The 16,527-nt window shown below is 38.6% G+C and overlaps 1 protein-coding gene and 1 long non-coding RNA gene across 18 annotated transcripts in view; one reads left to right on the plus strand and one right to left on the minus strand.

The window, feature by feature from the left end:
• SETDB2 (SET domain bifurcated histone lysine methyltransferase 2) overlaps window positions 1-16,527 on the plus strand; it is a 54,650-nt gene that overhangs the window by 26,434 nt on the left and 11,689 nt on the right. For 8 of the 17 annotated variants that reach the window (XR_012426959.1, XR_012426957.1, XM_005585854.4 and 5 more), the window contains 5 exons: window positions 9,202-9,765; window positions 12,952-13,068; window positions 13,688-13,857; window positions 15,481-15,706; window positions 16,209-16,308. Coding sequence is in view for 13 of the 17 variants with exons in the window: in XM_005585854.4 (XP_005585911.3) it covers window positions 9,202-9,765; window positions 12,952-13,068; window positions 13,688-13,857; window positions 15,481-15,706; window positions 16,209-16,308 (1,177 nt within the window). In the remaining 4 variants the exon portion in view is untranslated. Of the gene's footprint in view, window positions 1-5,338; window positions 5,409-9,201; window positions 9,766-12,951; window positions 13,069-13,687; window positions 13,858-15,480; window positions 15,707-16,208; window positions 16,309-16,527 lie in introns of those variants that run through there. The other 9 variants (XR_012426958.1, XM_074022033.1, XM_074022035.1 and 6 more) reach the window with 3 other exon arrangements.
• Window positions 3,847-4,482, minus strand: LOC141408989 (uncharacterized). Its single transcript, XR_012426967.1, has 2 exons — window positions 4,373-4,482; window positions 3,847-3,963 (listed from the first exon to the last, which is right to left on the minus strand). It is a non-coding gene; the product is annotated as an uncharacterized lncRNA (long non-coding RNA).

Genomic DNA, 16,527 nt, shown 5'->3' on the forward strand with positions numbered 1-16,527 from the left:
CTAAATGAAGTTAACCCTCCTCTCCATAAAATTGGGATGAAATTAGGTTACTTTATACTTAAGACTTGTAAGTTGGGTTTTTTTTTCTTCTATTTAGTAAAATGAAGCACAGATAAGAAAAATCTTTTCTAAGGTTCATGCTGTTTTATTTTTATGTTTTTCTCCTTTTCTGTTTTTTTTTTCTCATCTCCTCCCACTCCTCCCTAACTCTTCTTAAATGTAAAACATGTATTTCTCTGTGTTAATTGCTCAGTAACTAGAGTCTTGTATCTCCCAGTTTTTCTTTATTAGTCATAAGAAGAATACTTTTAAGCTAGTTTGACTTTCTTGAAATGTAAATTCCAAATTACAAGTTTTACCAGCATATTTACTATTACAAATTTTAGTCCTAAGTAGTTCTAATACAGCTCCAAGTAGTGGCTAACTTGGAGTTGTATTTGTTGTGTCATATGAGGAAATTATGTAAAGGACATTAAACTACTATTCAAATATTTGTTGTTATTTAAGAACTAAAGATAACCCAGATACTTTCTCTCTCACATATATCCTGAATTAATCCCTTCATTATTCCAAGAAAAATTTGAGTCATCTACATTAATATTTAATGTTCCCCTTCCTCCAAAGAGCAAAACAGGAACCAAAAATTTCATACCTGAGGCCAGGCGTGGTGACTCATGCTTGTAATCCTAGTACTTTGGGAGGCCAAGGCAGGCAGATTGCTTGAGCTCAGGAGTTTGAGGCCAGCCTGGGCAACATGGTGAGACCCCATCTCTACCAAATATGCAAAAAATTAGCTGGGCATCGTGACGCATGCCCATGGTCCCAGCTACTCTAGAGGCTGAGGTGGGAGGATTGCATGAGCCCAGGAGGCAGAGGTTGTGGGGAACCAAGATTGCACCACTGCACTCCAGCCTGGGTGACAGAGTGAGACCCTGTCTCCAAAAAAAAAAAAAAAAAAAAAAATTCATAGGCGAAATGGGGAACTCAAATGACATTTACAGAATAATAGACTACAGAATCCAATTTGAAACATATTTATTTGGTTAAGTCAAATTGAAAAGGACAACAGAACAGTTTACTATCTCTATAAATCTCTTAAGTGTATAAGTAACTTGAGAGTGAATAACTTATGTCAAAACCAAGAACAGGGCCATGAGAGCCTAAGGAATGTATTACAATGAATTCTGAATGAAAGAAAATAGGGCGGTTTATCTTAGATAGACAAATAAATAGAATATCCGGAGTTCAGATTATACTATAATTCCTTATAAGAAAAAGTGGTAAGAAGGAACTTGACACTTAATAATAGGGAACAAGTAGTTTCCAGGTACCACCTTTGAAAAACAAGAAGATATTGGATACTAAAATAAATCAAGGACCAGGCATGGTGGCTCACACCTGTAATCCCAGCACTTTGGGAGGCCGAGGCAGGTGGGTTACTTGAGGTCAGGAGTTCGAGACCAGCCTGGCCCACATGGTAAAACCCTGTCTCTACTAAAAATACAAAAATTAGCTGGTTGTGGTAGTGGGCATCTGTAATCCCGGCTACTTGGGAGGCTGAGGCAGGAGAATCACTTAAACCCAGGAGGTAGAGGTTGCAGTGAGCCGAGATCACGCCACTGCACTCCAGCTTAGGCAACAGAGTAAGACTCCGTCTCAAAAAAAAAAAAAAAAGAATAAAATGAAATAAAATAAATCAAGGAATAAAAATAATTACTAAATTGGATTAGGCTAAAGAAGATAGAAATTAAATGGAAAAGAAAAACAAAAGGTGAGTTATAGAATATATTTCTTACTATGTTATGTCCTTTCCAACATTATTCAAAAGCACTAGGTAAATTGAAATTATTTAGGGAAACATAACCTTACCTTCCCCTACCCCCTCATTTTAATGCATTAGGCATTAGTACATTGTAGTCCATGGATAGTGATGGATTTACAGTAATCATTTCGCTGTGTTCTCACCAATTTTTTTTTTACTATCTTTTCAAGAAATTTAAAAGATAGAGTGTATATATAAAGGAATATAACTCACACCATCCAGAATTTACAGCTATTAATGTTCCATTGTATGTACTTCCAGTCTCTCTTTTATTTTTTATTTTTTTTGGAGATGGAGTCGTCGTTCTGTCACCCAAGCTGGAATGCAGTGGTGTGATCTCGGCTCACTGCATCCTCTGCCTCCTGGGTTCAAGCACTTATCCTGCATCAGCCTCCAGAGTAGCTGGGACTACCGGTGCACACCACCACGCCTATCTAATTTTCTGTATTTTAGTAGAGATGAGGTTTCACCGTGTTGCCCAAGCTGGTCTCGAACTCCTGAGCTCAGGCATTCTGCCTGCCTCAGCCTCCCAAAGTGCTAGGATTACAGGCATGAGCCACTGTACCTGGCCCCGGTCTCTTTGTAAAAAAGAAAATAAAACATTATAGTATCTTTGAATTATATTCAACCTCCCAGCATAACAGGTTTCTTTGCCCTGTCTACCTTTCTAGGAGCAATCACTATCATCAATTTTTTAAAAATTTATAATTGATACAAAATTGTACATATTTATGGCAAACATTCAATGCAGGTATACATTATGGTATGATCAAATCAGGATAATTACCATATCACTATAAACATTTATCATTTCTTTGTAGTGACAACACTCAAACTCTTCTAGCTATCTTGGAAAAAACACACTGTTATTTGCTATAGTCTCCCTACTATGTAATAGAAGACCAGAATTCATTCTTCCTGTCTCCTTTTTATCTTTTATTTTTTTAGAGACAGAGTATCACTCTGTCACCCAGGCTGGAGTTCAGTGGCACGATCATAGCTCCCTGTAACCTTGAACTCCTGTCACAATCTTCCCACCTCAGCCTTTCCAGTAGCTAAGACTACAGGCACACGCCATCATGCCAGACTTATTATTATTTTTTTTTTTTTCACTTTTTGTAGAGACAGGAACTTGCCATATTGCCTGGGCTGGTCTCGAACTCGTAGGCTTAAACAATCCTCCCACCTCCTCCTCCTGAGTTGCTGGGATTACAGGCTTGAGTGACCGTGCCTGGCCTAATCTTCCTCTCTAACTGTAACACTGACCAAGACTAACCTCTCTCAGTGCCCCATTCCTTCCTGCCCTCCCCTACCCTCTTGATAATCACCCTTCTACTGTCTACGATGAAATCACATTTTTAGATTCCAGATATGAGTGAGATCCTGCCATGTTTGTCTTTCTGTACCTGGCTTATTTGACTTAACATAATGTCCTCCACGTTCATCCATTTACCAGGTTCATCCATTGTTACCGCAAATGACAATATTTCATTCTTTCTTATGGCTGAGTATTCATTGTTGGTGTGAATGTGTATATATGTGTGTGTATACACATTTTTATCATTCATCTGTAGATGGGCATTTATATTGATTCCATATGTTGGCTACTGTGAGTAATACTGTAATAAACTGGGAGTGCAGTTGTCTTTTTGGTATACTGACTTCGTATCCTTTGGATATGTATCCAGTGATAGGATTGCTGGATCATATGGTTGCTCTATTTTTTATTTTTTGAAGAACTTCCATACTGGTTTCCATAATGTCCATACTGATTTACATTCCCACCAATAGTGTACAGATGTACCTAAGAGATAATTGCAGATTTGGTTCTGGACCACTGCAATAAAACAAATATCACAATAGAACAAGTCACAAAAAGGTTTTGGTTTCCCAGTGCATGTAAAAGTTACATTTACACTATACTATAGTTTATTAAGTGTGCAGTACCATTATGTCTAGAAACACAATTGTACATACCTTAATTTATAAATACTTTATTGCTAAAAAATACTGACAATAATCTGAGCCTTTAGCAAGTCCTAATCTCTGTGCTGGTGAAGAGTCTTGCCTCGATGTTGATGGCTGCAGACTTGTGGGCAGAGGATTACCCAGGTGCCGAGGCAAGAGACTGAAGGCACAAACTGTTTCAGCATAATAAAGAAAATAGTTAGAATAAGAATAGTTATAATACAAATTAGATACAGAGATGATCATGGACATTATCAATCATTAGTATAGACATTATTAATCATTAGCTTTTAATATTACTCTTTGTTGTATTACTAATATAACTAAGGAATGACCAGCAGGTATAGGGTCAGGTGCTGAAGGGACATTGTGAGAAGTCACCAAGAAGGCAAGAGGTGAGCCCTCTGTCACGCCCGCATAGGGCCACTTGAGGGCTCCTTGGTCAAGCGGTAATAGCCAGTGCCTGGGAAGGCACCCATTACTTAGCAGACCGCGAAAGGGAGTCTCCCTTTCCTTGGAGGGGTCAGGGAACACTCTGCTCCACCAGCTTCTTGTGGGAGGTTAGATATTATCCAGGCCTACCTGCAGTCATCCAGAGGCTTAAGCCCCTCCCTGTGGTGCTGTGCTTCAGTGGTCATGCTCCTTGTTCACTTTCATGTTCCTCCCATACTCCTGGTTCCTCTTTGAAGTTCTTAGAAGATAGCAGTAGAAAAAAAATAGTGAAAGTCTTAAAGTCTTTGATCTTTCTGATAAGTGCATAGAAGAAAACGCTGACGTATGCTGCCTTCTGTCTCTGCTTCGGCTACCTGAAAGGGAAGGGCCCCCTGTCCTATGACCATGTGACTTTCTTGACCTTATCAATCACTTGGACGACTCACCCTCCTTACCCTACTCTCCTTACCCTACCCCCTTGTCTTGTATACAGTAAATATCAGCACGCCCAGCCATTGGAGGCCACTACTGGTCTCCGTGTCTTGGTGGTAGTGGTACCTCGGGCCCAGCTGTTTTCTCTTTATCTGTTTGTCTAGTGTCTTTATTTCTTGCGATCTCTCGTCTCCGCACACGGGGAGAACACCCGCAAAGCCCCATAGGGCTGGACCCTACACTGACTAATGAGGGTGGTGGCTGCTGACTGTTGGAGTGCTATGACAATTTCTTAAAATAAGACAGCAATAAAGTTTGCTACATTGATGGACTCTTTCTTTCACGAAAGAGTTCTCTGCAGTATGTGATGCTGTTCATTGACAGCATTTTACCCACAATAGAACAGCTTTCAAAATTGGAGTCAATTCTTTCGAAGCCTGCCACTGCTTTATCAACTAAATTTATGTAATGTTCTATTAATAAATCCTTTGTTGTCATTTCAACATTGTCCACAGCATCTTCATGAGTAGATTCCATCTCAAGAAACCACTTTCTTTGCCCATCCATAAGAAGCAGCTCCTCATCCATTCAAGTTTTATCCTGAGATTGCAACAATTTAGTCAGATCTTCAGGTTCTACTTCTAATTCTAGTTTTTTGCTATTTGTATCACATCTGCAGTTACTTCCTCCACTGAAATCTTATGCCCCTCAAAGTCATTCATGAGGGTTAGCATCCACTTCTTCCAAACTCCTGGTAAGGTTGATATTTTGACCTCCTCCCATGAATCACAAGTGGTATCTAGAATGGTGAATCCTTTCCAGAAAGTTATTTACTTTGCCCAGACCCATCAGAGGAATCACTATGGCTGGCAGCTTAATAGCCTTATAAAGTGTATTTCTTTTTTTTTTTTTTTGAGATGGAGTCTCGCTCTGTCGCCCCCGGGCTGGAGTGCAGTGGCCAGATGTCAGCTCACTGCAAGCTCCGCCTTCCGGGTTTACGCCATTCTCCTGCCTCAGCCTCCCGTGTAGCTGGGACTACAGGCGCCCGCCACCTCACCCGGCTAGTTTTTTGTATTTTTTAGTAGAGACGGGGTTTCACCGTGTTAGCCAGGATGGTCTTGATCTCCTGACCTCGTGATCCGCCCGTCTCGGCCTGCCTAAAGTGTATTTCTTAAATAATAAGACTTGAAAGTCAAAATTACCCCTTTGTCCATGGGCTGAAGAATGGATGTTGTGTTAACAGGCATAACAACAACATTAATCTCCTTGTACATCTCCATCAGAGCTCTTGAGTGACGAAGTCATCATGGCTCACTGCAGCCTTGACCTCCCCAGGCTCAGGCAGTTCTCCTACCTCAGCCTCCTGAGTAGCTGGGACTACAGGTGTGCACCACCACGTCCCACTAATTTTTTTCTATTTTTAGTAGAGATGGAGTTTCTCCACATTGACCAGGCTGGTCTTGAACTCCTGGGCTTAAGCAATCCTCCTACTTCAGCCTCCCAAAATGTTGAGATTGCAAGCATGGGCCACTGCACCTGACCGTAGTCTCTTTTTATGAGAAAAGTATACTCTTATGTTTATATTTGGAAATTTTATAAATAAAAAGTGTTTTAAATGTATGTTCCTCTTGACCTAGTAATTCCTCTTAAAGGAATGTATTTCAAAATAATAATCAGGAATTTGGTCAAGGATTTATATATGAGGATGTTCATTAAAGTAGTAACATAGAGACAAATTGGAAACAAACATTTTCAACATTAAAAGATTTATAGGGCTGGGGTGGTGGCTCACACCTGTAATCCCAGCACTTTGGGAGGCCAAGGTGGGTAGATCACTTGTGGTCAGGAGTTTGAGACCAGCCTGAACAACATGGTAAAACCCCATCTCCGCTAAAAATACAAAAATTAGCTGGACTTGGTGACACATACCTGTAATCCCAGCTACTTGGGAGGCTGAGGCACGAGAATCGCTTGAACCTGGGAAGCAGAGGTTGCAGTGAGCCGAGGTCATGCCACTGCACTCCAGCCTGGGCAATAAAGCAAAACTCTGTCTCTCAAAAAAAAAAAAAAAATCTAGATAAATTATAGTACATCCTTTCACCTGTTAGACTCTGAAATCCAAAAGCTTCCAGACCCACCTGATTGATGAAGCTCTATGAAAACAGGCATTCTCATTTATTGCTGAAGGAACTGACACAATGGAGAACAATGTGGTGATATTAGTGAAATAACTAATCCATTTGCCTTGTGACCTAACACTCGCATTTCTGGGAATATGTTCTGCAACAATATCTTTACACGTATGAAATTGTTATTCATACAATAAAATTCATAAGTAATCTTAAAGATTATTACAATAAAATTAGTTATTAAAAGATCACTGTATAAGTTTACCGTATATGTTCTAAAAGATAACTGTGTAAGTTAACTAGTCCACTATTGTGGTCTAGCCTATACTACATGTTGTGGAAAAAAGTCCATTATTGCAGGCTAGGTAATTAAATTGTGGACTTATGCAAAGGATTACTATACATTTGGAGAAAGGATGAAGAAGCTCCATATCTGCACGTCCTATGTGGTAGCCACTAGCTACATGTGGCTGTTTAAATTTGAATTAATCAAAATTAGATAAAATGTAAAAATTCAGTTCTTTGGTCATGCAAGCTACATTTAAAAGTGCTCAGTAGCTACATACGCCTACTGGCTACCATATTGGACAGCACAAGTATAGACCATTTCTATCAATGGAGAAAGTTTTTTTGGATGGCACTGCTTTATATAGTGTATTAGTCCGTTTTCACGCTGCTGATAAAGACATACCCAACACCGGGCAATATACAAAAGAAAGATTTTTTTTTTTTTTTTTTTTTTTTGAGAGGGAGTCTCGCTCTGTCGCCCAGGCTGGAGTGCAGTGGCGCGATCTCGGCTCACTGCAAGCTCCGCCTCCCGGGTTCACGCCATTCTCCTGCCTCAGCCTCCTGAGTAGCTGGTACTACAGGCGCCCGCCACCGCGCCCAGCTAATTTTTTGTATTTTTAGTAGAGACGGGGTTTCACTGTGGTCTCGATCTCCTGACCTTGTGATCCGCCCACCTCGGCCTCCCAAAGTGCTGGGATTACAGGCGTGAGCCACCACGCCCGGCCAAGAAAGAGGTTTAATGGACTTACTGTTCCACATGGCTGGAGAGGCCTCACACTCATGGCAGAAGGCAAGCAAGAGCAAGTCACATCTTAACATGGATGGTGACAGGCAAAGAGCTTGTGCAGGGAAACTCCCGCTTATGTTACCATCAGATCTCATGAGACTTAATTCACTATCATGAGAACAGCACAGGAAAGACCTGTCCGCATGATTCAATTACCTCCCACCAGGTCCCTCCCACAATACATGGGAATTCAAGATGAGATTTGGGTAGGGACACAGCCAAACCATATCATACAGCAAATACAACCTGTCTCTAAAATACCTGTATTATAATACGTAACAGACACCTAAAGATAGAACATACTATGTAAAACAAAACTCAGATTATTTGTGAAAGTTTAAAACCTGATTTCCAAACACATGGAAGCTTTTCACAGATTTTTTTTTTTTTTTTAAAGACAGGATCTCACTCTCACCCAGGCTGGAGTGCAATGGTGTGATCATGGTTCACTATAGCCTCAACCTCCTGAGTCCAAGCATTCCTCCCACCTCAGCCCCCAAAGTAGCTGGCCCTACAGGCATGCACCACCACACTTGACTAATTTTGTTTATTTTTTGTAGGGATGAGGTTTCACTGTGTTGCCCAGGCTGATCTTGAGCTCCTGAGCTCAAGCAATCCTTCCGCCTTGACCTCTCAAAGTGCTGGGATTACAGTTAGGAGCCATCACACCCTGCTGACTTTTTTTTTAGATTAATAACCACCCCATTTTCTCCTGTCAGTTTTGCCATTTTTTCAGATGTATCAATATGATTGCGAGGTAGATCACATACTATGGAAAGAATTCAGTTGGTACTATTGTTGAAGGCAAACAGTATAAAGGATTCTTGATGAATTAATAAGTTTTCAGCCAGCCTTTGTTTTTGGCATGTAAAGAGCTTGATCCCAGCAAGTAACCTTCTTCAGTGCTTTATTGATTGCATGCTCTAAATCAACTCTAAATTTGCTAGGTGCTATGAAATACCTAACAGAAAGTTACAGCTGTAATCACAGCTTCCTGGAGTATTCTGAAATCAGGTATAAGGCAGACCTGGTGCATGCCTGTACCAGCTATTTGGGAAACTGAGGCAGGAGGATCACTTGGGGACAAGAGTTCAAGGCTGCTGTGTGCTGTGATCACACCTGTGAAGGGTCACTACACTCCAGCCTGGGCAACATAGCAAGACCTCATCTCTGAGAAAAGTTTTAAAAATAGATACAATGTTCGTATGGCTGCAGAACATCTTAAAATGTATATCTTAGAGTCTGGCTTATTTTAATATTGTCTAAGAAGATAGGAAATAATTATAGTTTTTTTAAAAATGAACTATAAGTTTGAGATGCTAATGAATAATTTATTTTAACAGAACAACGGAAAATAAGGAAATTCTCTCTCTTGAAGATAAAGTTGTAGACTTTAGAGAAAAAGACTCATCTTTGAATTTATCTTACCAAAGTCATGACTGCTCTGGTGCTTGTCTGATGAAAATGCCACTGAACTTGAAGGGAGAAAACCCTCTGCAGCTGCCAATCAAATGTCACTTCCAAAGACGACATGCAAAGACAAACTCTCATTCTTCAGCACTCCATGTGAGTTATAAAACCCCTTGTGGAAGGAGTCTACGAAACGTGGAGGAAGTTTTTCGTTACCTGCTTGAGACAGAGTGTAACTTTTTATTTACAGATAACTTTTCTTTCAATACCTATGTTCAGTTGGCTCGGAATTACCCAAAGCAAAAAGAAGTTGTTTCTGATGTGGATATTAGCAATGGAGTGGAATCAATGCCCATTTCTTTCTGTAATGAAATTGACAGTAGAAAGCTCCCAAAGTTTAAGTACAGAAAGACTGTGTGGCCTCGAACATACTATCTAACCAACTTTTCCAGCATGTTTACTGATTCCTGTGACTGCTCTGAGGGCTGCATAGACATGTGAGTAGAAAAACATAGCATTTCAAAAAATCTTCTGAATGTAAGGACACTTGTTAAGAAGTCTTGTTATGTATTAATTTGTCTATCTAAAACCTGTTCGAGAGTCTACAGTAAGACTGGGCATGGTGGCCCACGCATGTAATCCCAGCACTTTGGGAGACCAAGGTGGGAGGCCAGCTTGAGCACAGGAGTTTGAGACCAGCCTGGGCAACATGGCAAAACCCCATCTTTACAAAAAAATTTAAAAATTCGCTGGGTATGGTGGTGTGCACCTATAGTCCAACTACTCTGGAGGCTGGGGTAGGAGGTCTGCTTGAGCCCAGGAGGTCAAGGATGCAGTGAGCTGTGATCACACACTGTATTCGAGGCCTGGACAACAAAGCAAGACCCTGTCTCCAGAAAGAAAAAAAAAAAGTCTACAATGGGAAAATGAGCTCTCACTAGCAGTAGGGAAAAAAACCTCTAATTATTTGCCAAATATGGTAATTTGAAACTTATTTCTTCCAAGGATGCATATTTCCTTTAATCTAGTACTAATACATTAAGAGATCATCAATAGCATTACAACAAATGATATTTAACAGTGCCAGACACTGTGACAAGTACTTTACATTCATTCTCTTAATCTTCACAAAAACCCATGAGGTAGATAATATCTCAGTGTTATACATGAGGAAGTTAAGCCTCAGAGAAGTCAGTTTGGAGAGATCATAGAACAAATTGTAGAGACAGGATTTGAACCCATGTTCTTAACCATTGGGTTGTATGTTGCATTTTACTTTTAAAAATCATTTGCTGGCTAATGTGATGCTTATAACTAGTGTTTTCTTGATCGTAGTATAGTATTAATATCCCATTAAAAAATGAAAACCTGTTCTAATATATTAAGACTTTGAAAACCATTTTAAGGGTGTGTAGTACGCATACATTTGTAGGAATACAGATATAGAGTGGTGTTGCATTATATGTACATTTAATGCAAATTTAGCTACCCATACTTGGCAAAAAAAGAATAAGAGAATGATAAATAATTTAAATAGCATAATAATAGTTTTCACCATCCTCTCAGTTAATTGGAGTGTAAAATGAGAGCTATATCTACTGTTACCTCAGTTTGGCTCAGTTCCTTGAGGCCTCTCATAGAGAAAACCTCTCAGTGCACTGTTTTATTCTGTTTAAAAATATGTATTTTATTTTGTAAAGATTACCTCTAAATGTAACCCAACTACCTCATCTGGGGACTTGGCTCTCCAAAGGAATAGAAACAGGTACCTACCTGCACAAGACTGGGAACTAGGCCAGTATCTCACAGGGCCTGGAACTGTATTAATGAAAACCTTGTTAACAGCTGTAAAACCAATAGGGTCAGAGCCAAAGCGTTAGAGAAGGCACCCAACGTAGAGCAGCACAAAGGACTAAACCCCACAGAAGGTATGATTTCAAACAAACATTTAAAGCACCCACGCAACGATGTTTAGGACCACGAAGGCAGCATGAATCCCGACAAGAAGAGAGAATTCACACCTGAGGAATCAGAGATAAATGTTGAATCTAATTGAAAGGGATTTTAAAACAGGTATAATTAAACTGTCCCAAGAGGCTGGGCACAGTGGCTCATACCTGTAATCCTAGCTCTTTGGGAAACTAAGGTAGGAACATCATTTGAGCCCAGGAGTTCGAGACCAGCCTGGGCAACCTAGCGAAACCCCATCTCTACAAAAATACAAAAGTTAGCCCAGCGTGGTGGGACGCACTTGTAGTCCCAGCTACTCAAGAGTCTGAGGTGGGAGGATCACCTGAGTCCAGGGAGGTCAAGGCTGCAGTGAGCCGAGATTGCGCCACTGCACTCCAGCCTGGGCAACAGAGTGAGACTCCTTCTCCAAAAAGAAAAGAAAAACTATTAACTTAATTGTATATGAAGTGAGCAATACCTAATCCTGTAGAAAAGTTAAAAGGAATTAACTAGATTTGTATATAGCATGGATGGGTCTCAAAAACATTATACTGAACAAAAAAAAGCAAGTTATAGAATAATACCTATAGTAAATTTTTTTGTAATGAAAAACACACAATGTATTGTTTGTAGATACATGTGTATATAAAAGCATAAAGGATGCCACACTAAATCTCTTGAAAGAGTTTAGTTATATCTGTAATGTTTTACTTTTTAACTTTTTTTAAGAAGACCATGCATATGTGGTGTATATGTGGTGTGTATATTTTAAATTATATATACAGGGAAAAGAACTAGATAAAATGCTGACAACTAATTCTGGATGGTGAAAATATGGATGTTTATTATCTGTATTTTTCTGTACTGTATTGTTCTGTACTTTTTAAACTTTGCACACAAAATCACATGGGAGAAAACAATTACAGATTTTCATATCTGTAAACAGAATCCAAATTAATGAATTTGTTGATTGTTGTCATTGTTCTTTTCTCTTGCAAACAAGCAGCCACCATTCTGATGTGTATGAATTAATAGAGAAAATACAGAAGAGAATCATAGAGGAAAAGACCTTAAAGTCACTTGTTCAGCAAAGGAAACTAAGATCCAGAGATTTTAACCAGCTCATCAGCAGTCACTTACCTAGTTATACAGCTAGAGTCCCCAAGTTCCTTACTTTGTATCAAATTATGGTTCCCTATCAAATTAGTTAATCATCTGAATAGAGGGGAAAGTACATAAAGTTTTATGGTTGCAAGCTTCCTGCCTCGCAACAGTATGAAAAAAGGATTCAATAATAGCGTCAATCTCCCCAGTCTGTTTCTGTGTCACTGGAGTGAGAGAGAACTTAAGACATCTGCAAAACTACATCCTTACAAATTTGACATATTTAAGTTTATCCATTGTAAAAGAGCAGAACTAGCAGAATTCTCACAAACAAACTTCTGTGCTGAACAGTGAAATTAAAGGAATTGATTTTTAAAAGCTAAACTCATATAGTTAAGTATTTTATGAGCAAATAGAGATGCAGTGCAGTTTACAATTATTTATAAACTTTTGGGAGGTATTGTCTTTCAAAGAGATCTGTGTAGGGAAAAAGCTCATAGTGTTCATGAGCCAAACTATTCTAAATGCTATTGCATCTTTTATTACATCATTTACACTTTTATCAAGACAGTCTCTTGACTTAACTTGGTGCTTTTTCATTCTTTCTCCAACCACTGCCTTCCTTTTAGAACAAAATGTGCATGTCTTCAATTGACAGCAAGGAATGCCAAAACTTCCCCCTTGTCAAGTGACAAAATAACCACTGGATATAAATATAAAAGACTACAGAGACAGATTCCTACTGGGTAAGGTACCTTGAGGATTTGTTGCAGGGTGTGTATATCTTTGAAGGTGGGTACCTTTTATTGTGGTCTAAAATCATATAGATGTTATATCTAGTTTAATTTGGTTCCAATACCAAAAATCTAAATTATTAAGGAATAAAAATCCTGTATATTGTTCATGGAAATGGTAGTCAGAGACCACACATACATCATGCGGAGTGTACTCGAACACTCATCTGCTTTGAGACTGGCTCTTACCCCTGTAGGATCAGCCTACTTTGGGCAGCCATTTCTCCATTTAAAAATACGCTGTTTAGAACTCATTTGAGAATTGGGAATTTTCAACCTTTCAAGGTACTGACTCACTTTATCTTCACAAAGCAGCTCTATAAGGGAGGTACTGTCATATAATCTCCATTTTAAAAATGCAAAGATAAAGTACAGAGAAGTTAAATAACTCATCCAAGATAATACAGCTAGTAAATGTGGAAGCTGTGATGGGAACCCAGGCACCCTATCTCTAAGAGCTTTCACATTTAGCCTGCTTCCCTCAGTAGTTGTCAGTGCCAGTGAAGTGGCAATAAACTGCTTTTTGCTTTATGAGGTGTCTGTTTTTCTCTTTTGCATATTTTGTTGACAGCATTTATGAATGCAGCCTGTTGTGCAAATGTAATCGACAGTTGTGTCAAAACCGTGTTGTCCAACATGGTCCTCAAGTGAGGCTACAGGTGTTCAAAACTGAGCAGAAGGGATGGGGTGTACGCTGCCTAGATGACATTGACAGAGGGACGTTTGTTTGCATTTATTCAGGTAAAGCAAAGGTTTATTTTAAAATCATTCTAGGGTAGGATCCTCTTTTCTGAATATCCATTTTCCTAGCCAGGGCCGTTGAGAGCTTACAACAAGGTAAAGAGTAACAGTATCTAAAAGGAACATCAGAGAAAGGCAGATGAACTGGGAACTTGAGCACTAAAAAGATGAGATGCTTAGGAGGTACTTTCTTCAAGAAAAGAAAGGTTCAGAGATGACACGGGTTTTTGTGTGAGGGCTTGTTATGTCCAAGGCACATTTGTTTTGTCCGCATGGCTACAGGTACTTTGGGGTAAGGGAAGAAAACTTTTTAAAAGTGAAAAAACTAGATGACTAGCTTGCCAAGGTAAAGATTACCAGTCAAAAACTTTCTTATTCAATGTTTTGAGCTATTATTAGAATTTAACAAGTTAATTATGTAATATCTGCATGTTATAATTCAGTCAGTGACTTTAGGCAACTCACTCTATTTTGGGGACTGCAGAGAGTTGTCCATGCCGCAGAGCAAAACTTCCTGAGCAGTGTGTTACAGTCATGCAATTACTGATTCTTTAGAGCCACAGCCCCCAGGACCAAACACATCAGTCTTCGGTAGTCTTACACATTTACCTCCATCATGTCAGGCAAAACCCCTTATTTTCTGTGCACATCCTTATGTGAGAAAGTTTGGGAAACACGGCTTTAGAGCCAGTCTAAAGGAATTGTCCTTGACTTAGTTCTAGCAGCTAGCTAGAACAGAACAACCAGGTTCTGAAAATTACTCTTCTGAAAAAATCAGGTTTATCTGTTTACATGACCAAGTGCTTAAAAAAGAAAAGAAAAGAAATGTCAGGTTCACATCAGGGAGGGCAAGAAAAAGCTTGCAGAGTTATCTGAATTCAGAGTAGTCACACATATGGATCCCTGCCACTCCCCACTTACAGATCCACATTCTACACAGCCTGCCTAGACATTCATCTCTCATACTTCTCAAAATAACTGTTGGATGAAAGCTACCTGTAAAATGCCAAGCAGTGTCCAGGAAGTATCATTGGTTTTATCGTTGTTGCTAGAAAATATACCTAAGATATGTCTCTGACCTAATGATGGGTAAGAATATCCTGCTATTAATTTGGACTTGGCAATTATAATATTGAATCCCTTGAAAGAAAATGCATAAACTTTAAGATTTTAGTGTTATGCAGAACTTAATATGACAACACTAGGAACATATCACCACATATTTAAACAGGTACTTTTGTTAAAAATTGTAAGTTTCAGATGATAAAGCCTTTTTAACTAGACAAAAGCTACAATTTTATGACTAGAGGTCATCTCTAATTTTCTAGGGTATTTTCTGATCCATATCTTTGTTTTGGATCATTGTAGCTAAATCTCTTCTCTTTTGTATTTTACCAAAACAGACAGATGGTTTTTTTTAGATACCCTGTTTTTTCATATACTAGAAGATAAGAAATATCACATTGGTCTTTGTCTTGCAACAGTTTTGTAGGATGAGTTAATGTGTTTATCTTCATTGTAAAACGTATGGGTTCTTTAGTCATGGAGTCGAAATACAGATGTCTATTTATTGTTAGCAATTATCTTCTGTGTTGTTCAAACTCTTTAACATTTTCCTTTTAGGAAGATTACTAAGCAGAGCTAACACTGAAAAATCTAATGGTATTGATGAAAATGGGAAAGATGAGAATACTATGAAAAATATATTTTCAAAAAAGAGGAAATTAGAAGTTGCGTGTTCAGATTGTGAAGTTGAAGTTCTCCCATTAGGATTGGAAACACATCCAAGAACTGCTAAAATTGAGAAATGTCCACCAAAGTTCAGTAATAATCCCAAGGAGCTTACTATGTAAGTAACAGCTGAAGAACTCAGAGTAAATCTAAATTATCAATCAGTTGGTTCATTTTGCTTCCCCTCTTTCTTTCTTTTCTCCTCATTTGTATTTATCATTTTGCTTCAAAGTTGTTAAGTCTAACACTGAGAAATCCAGGACATTTAAAAATGTAGCCAATGTACTATCCTCAGTGTTCCAGTTCTGGAATTTTACCTTATATGACTTCAGTCAGGTTTTTTATGGATGTCATAAGTTTTGCTGTTTTTTAAAATTTTCTATCATTTTATCTGAAAAGTTTTCATAGGTTCTCTTCCTTTTTTAAATGTACTTCAAAAATTGTTTAAAGTATGATTATATTTACTTTCTCTGGGGAAAGGAGTAAACATACATGTTCTTACTTAAGTTAATTTCTAATAATTAAGGATATTTCTGTAATAATGAATATTATCTATACTTCAATAAAGAGAATGAAAAGAATTTTTAGTGATACAGAATAATTTTTTTTTTCCTTTTTAGGGAAACGAAATATGATAATACTTCAAGAATTCGGTATCATTCAGTTATTGGAGATCCTGAATCCAAGACAGCCATTTTTCAACACAGTGGGAAAAAAATGGTAAAAAACTGCAAAATGTAGATGGGACCCTTCTTTTCTTTTTTAATTTTTTTTTTTTTTTTTTTTTTTTTTTTTTTTTTTAGTAGAGACGGGGTCTCACCGTGTTAGCCAGGATGGTCTTGATCTCTTGACCTTGTGATCCACCCGCCTTGGCCTCCCAAAGTGCTGGGTGGGATTACAGACGTGAGCCACCGCGCCTGGCCTTTTTTTTTTTTTTAC

Source organism: Macaca fascicularis, chromosome 17 (genome assembly GCF_037993035.2).
Source record: "Macaca fascicularis isolate 582-1 chromosome 17, T2T-MFA8v1.1".
Lineage (NCBI taxonomy): Eukaryota > Metazoa > Chordata > Mammalia > Primates > Cercopithecidae > Macaca > Macaca fascicularis.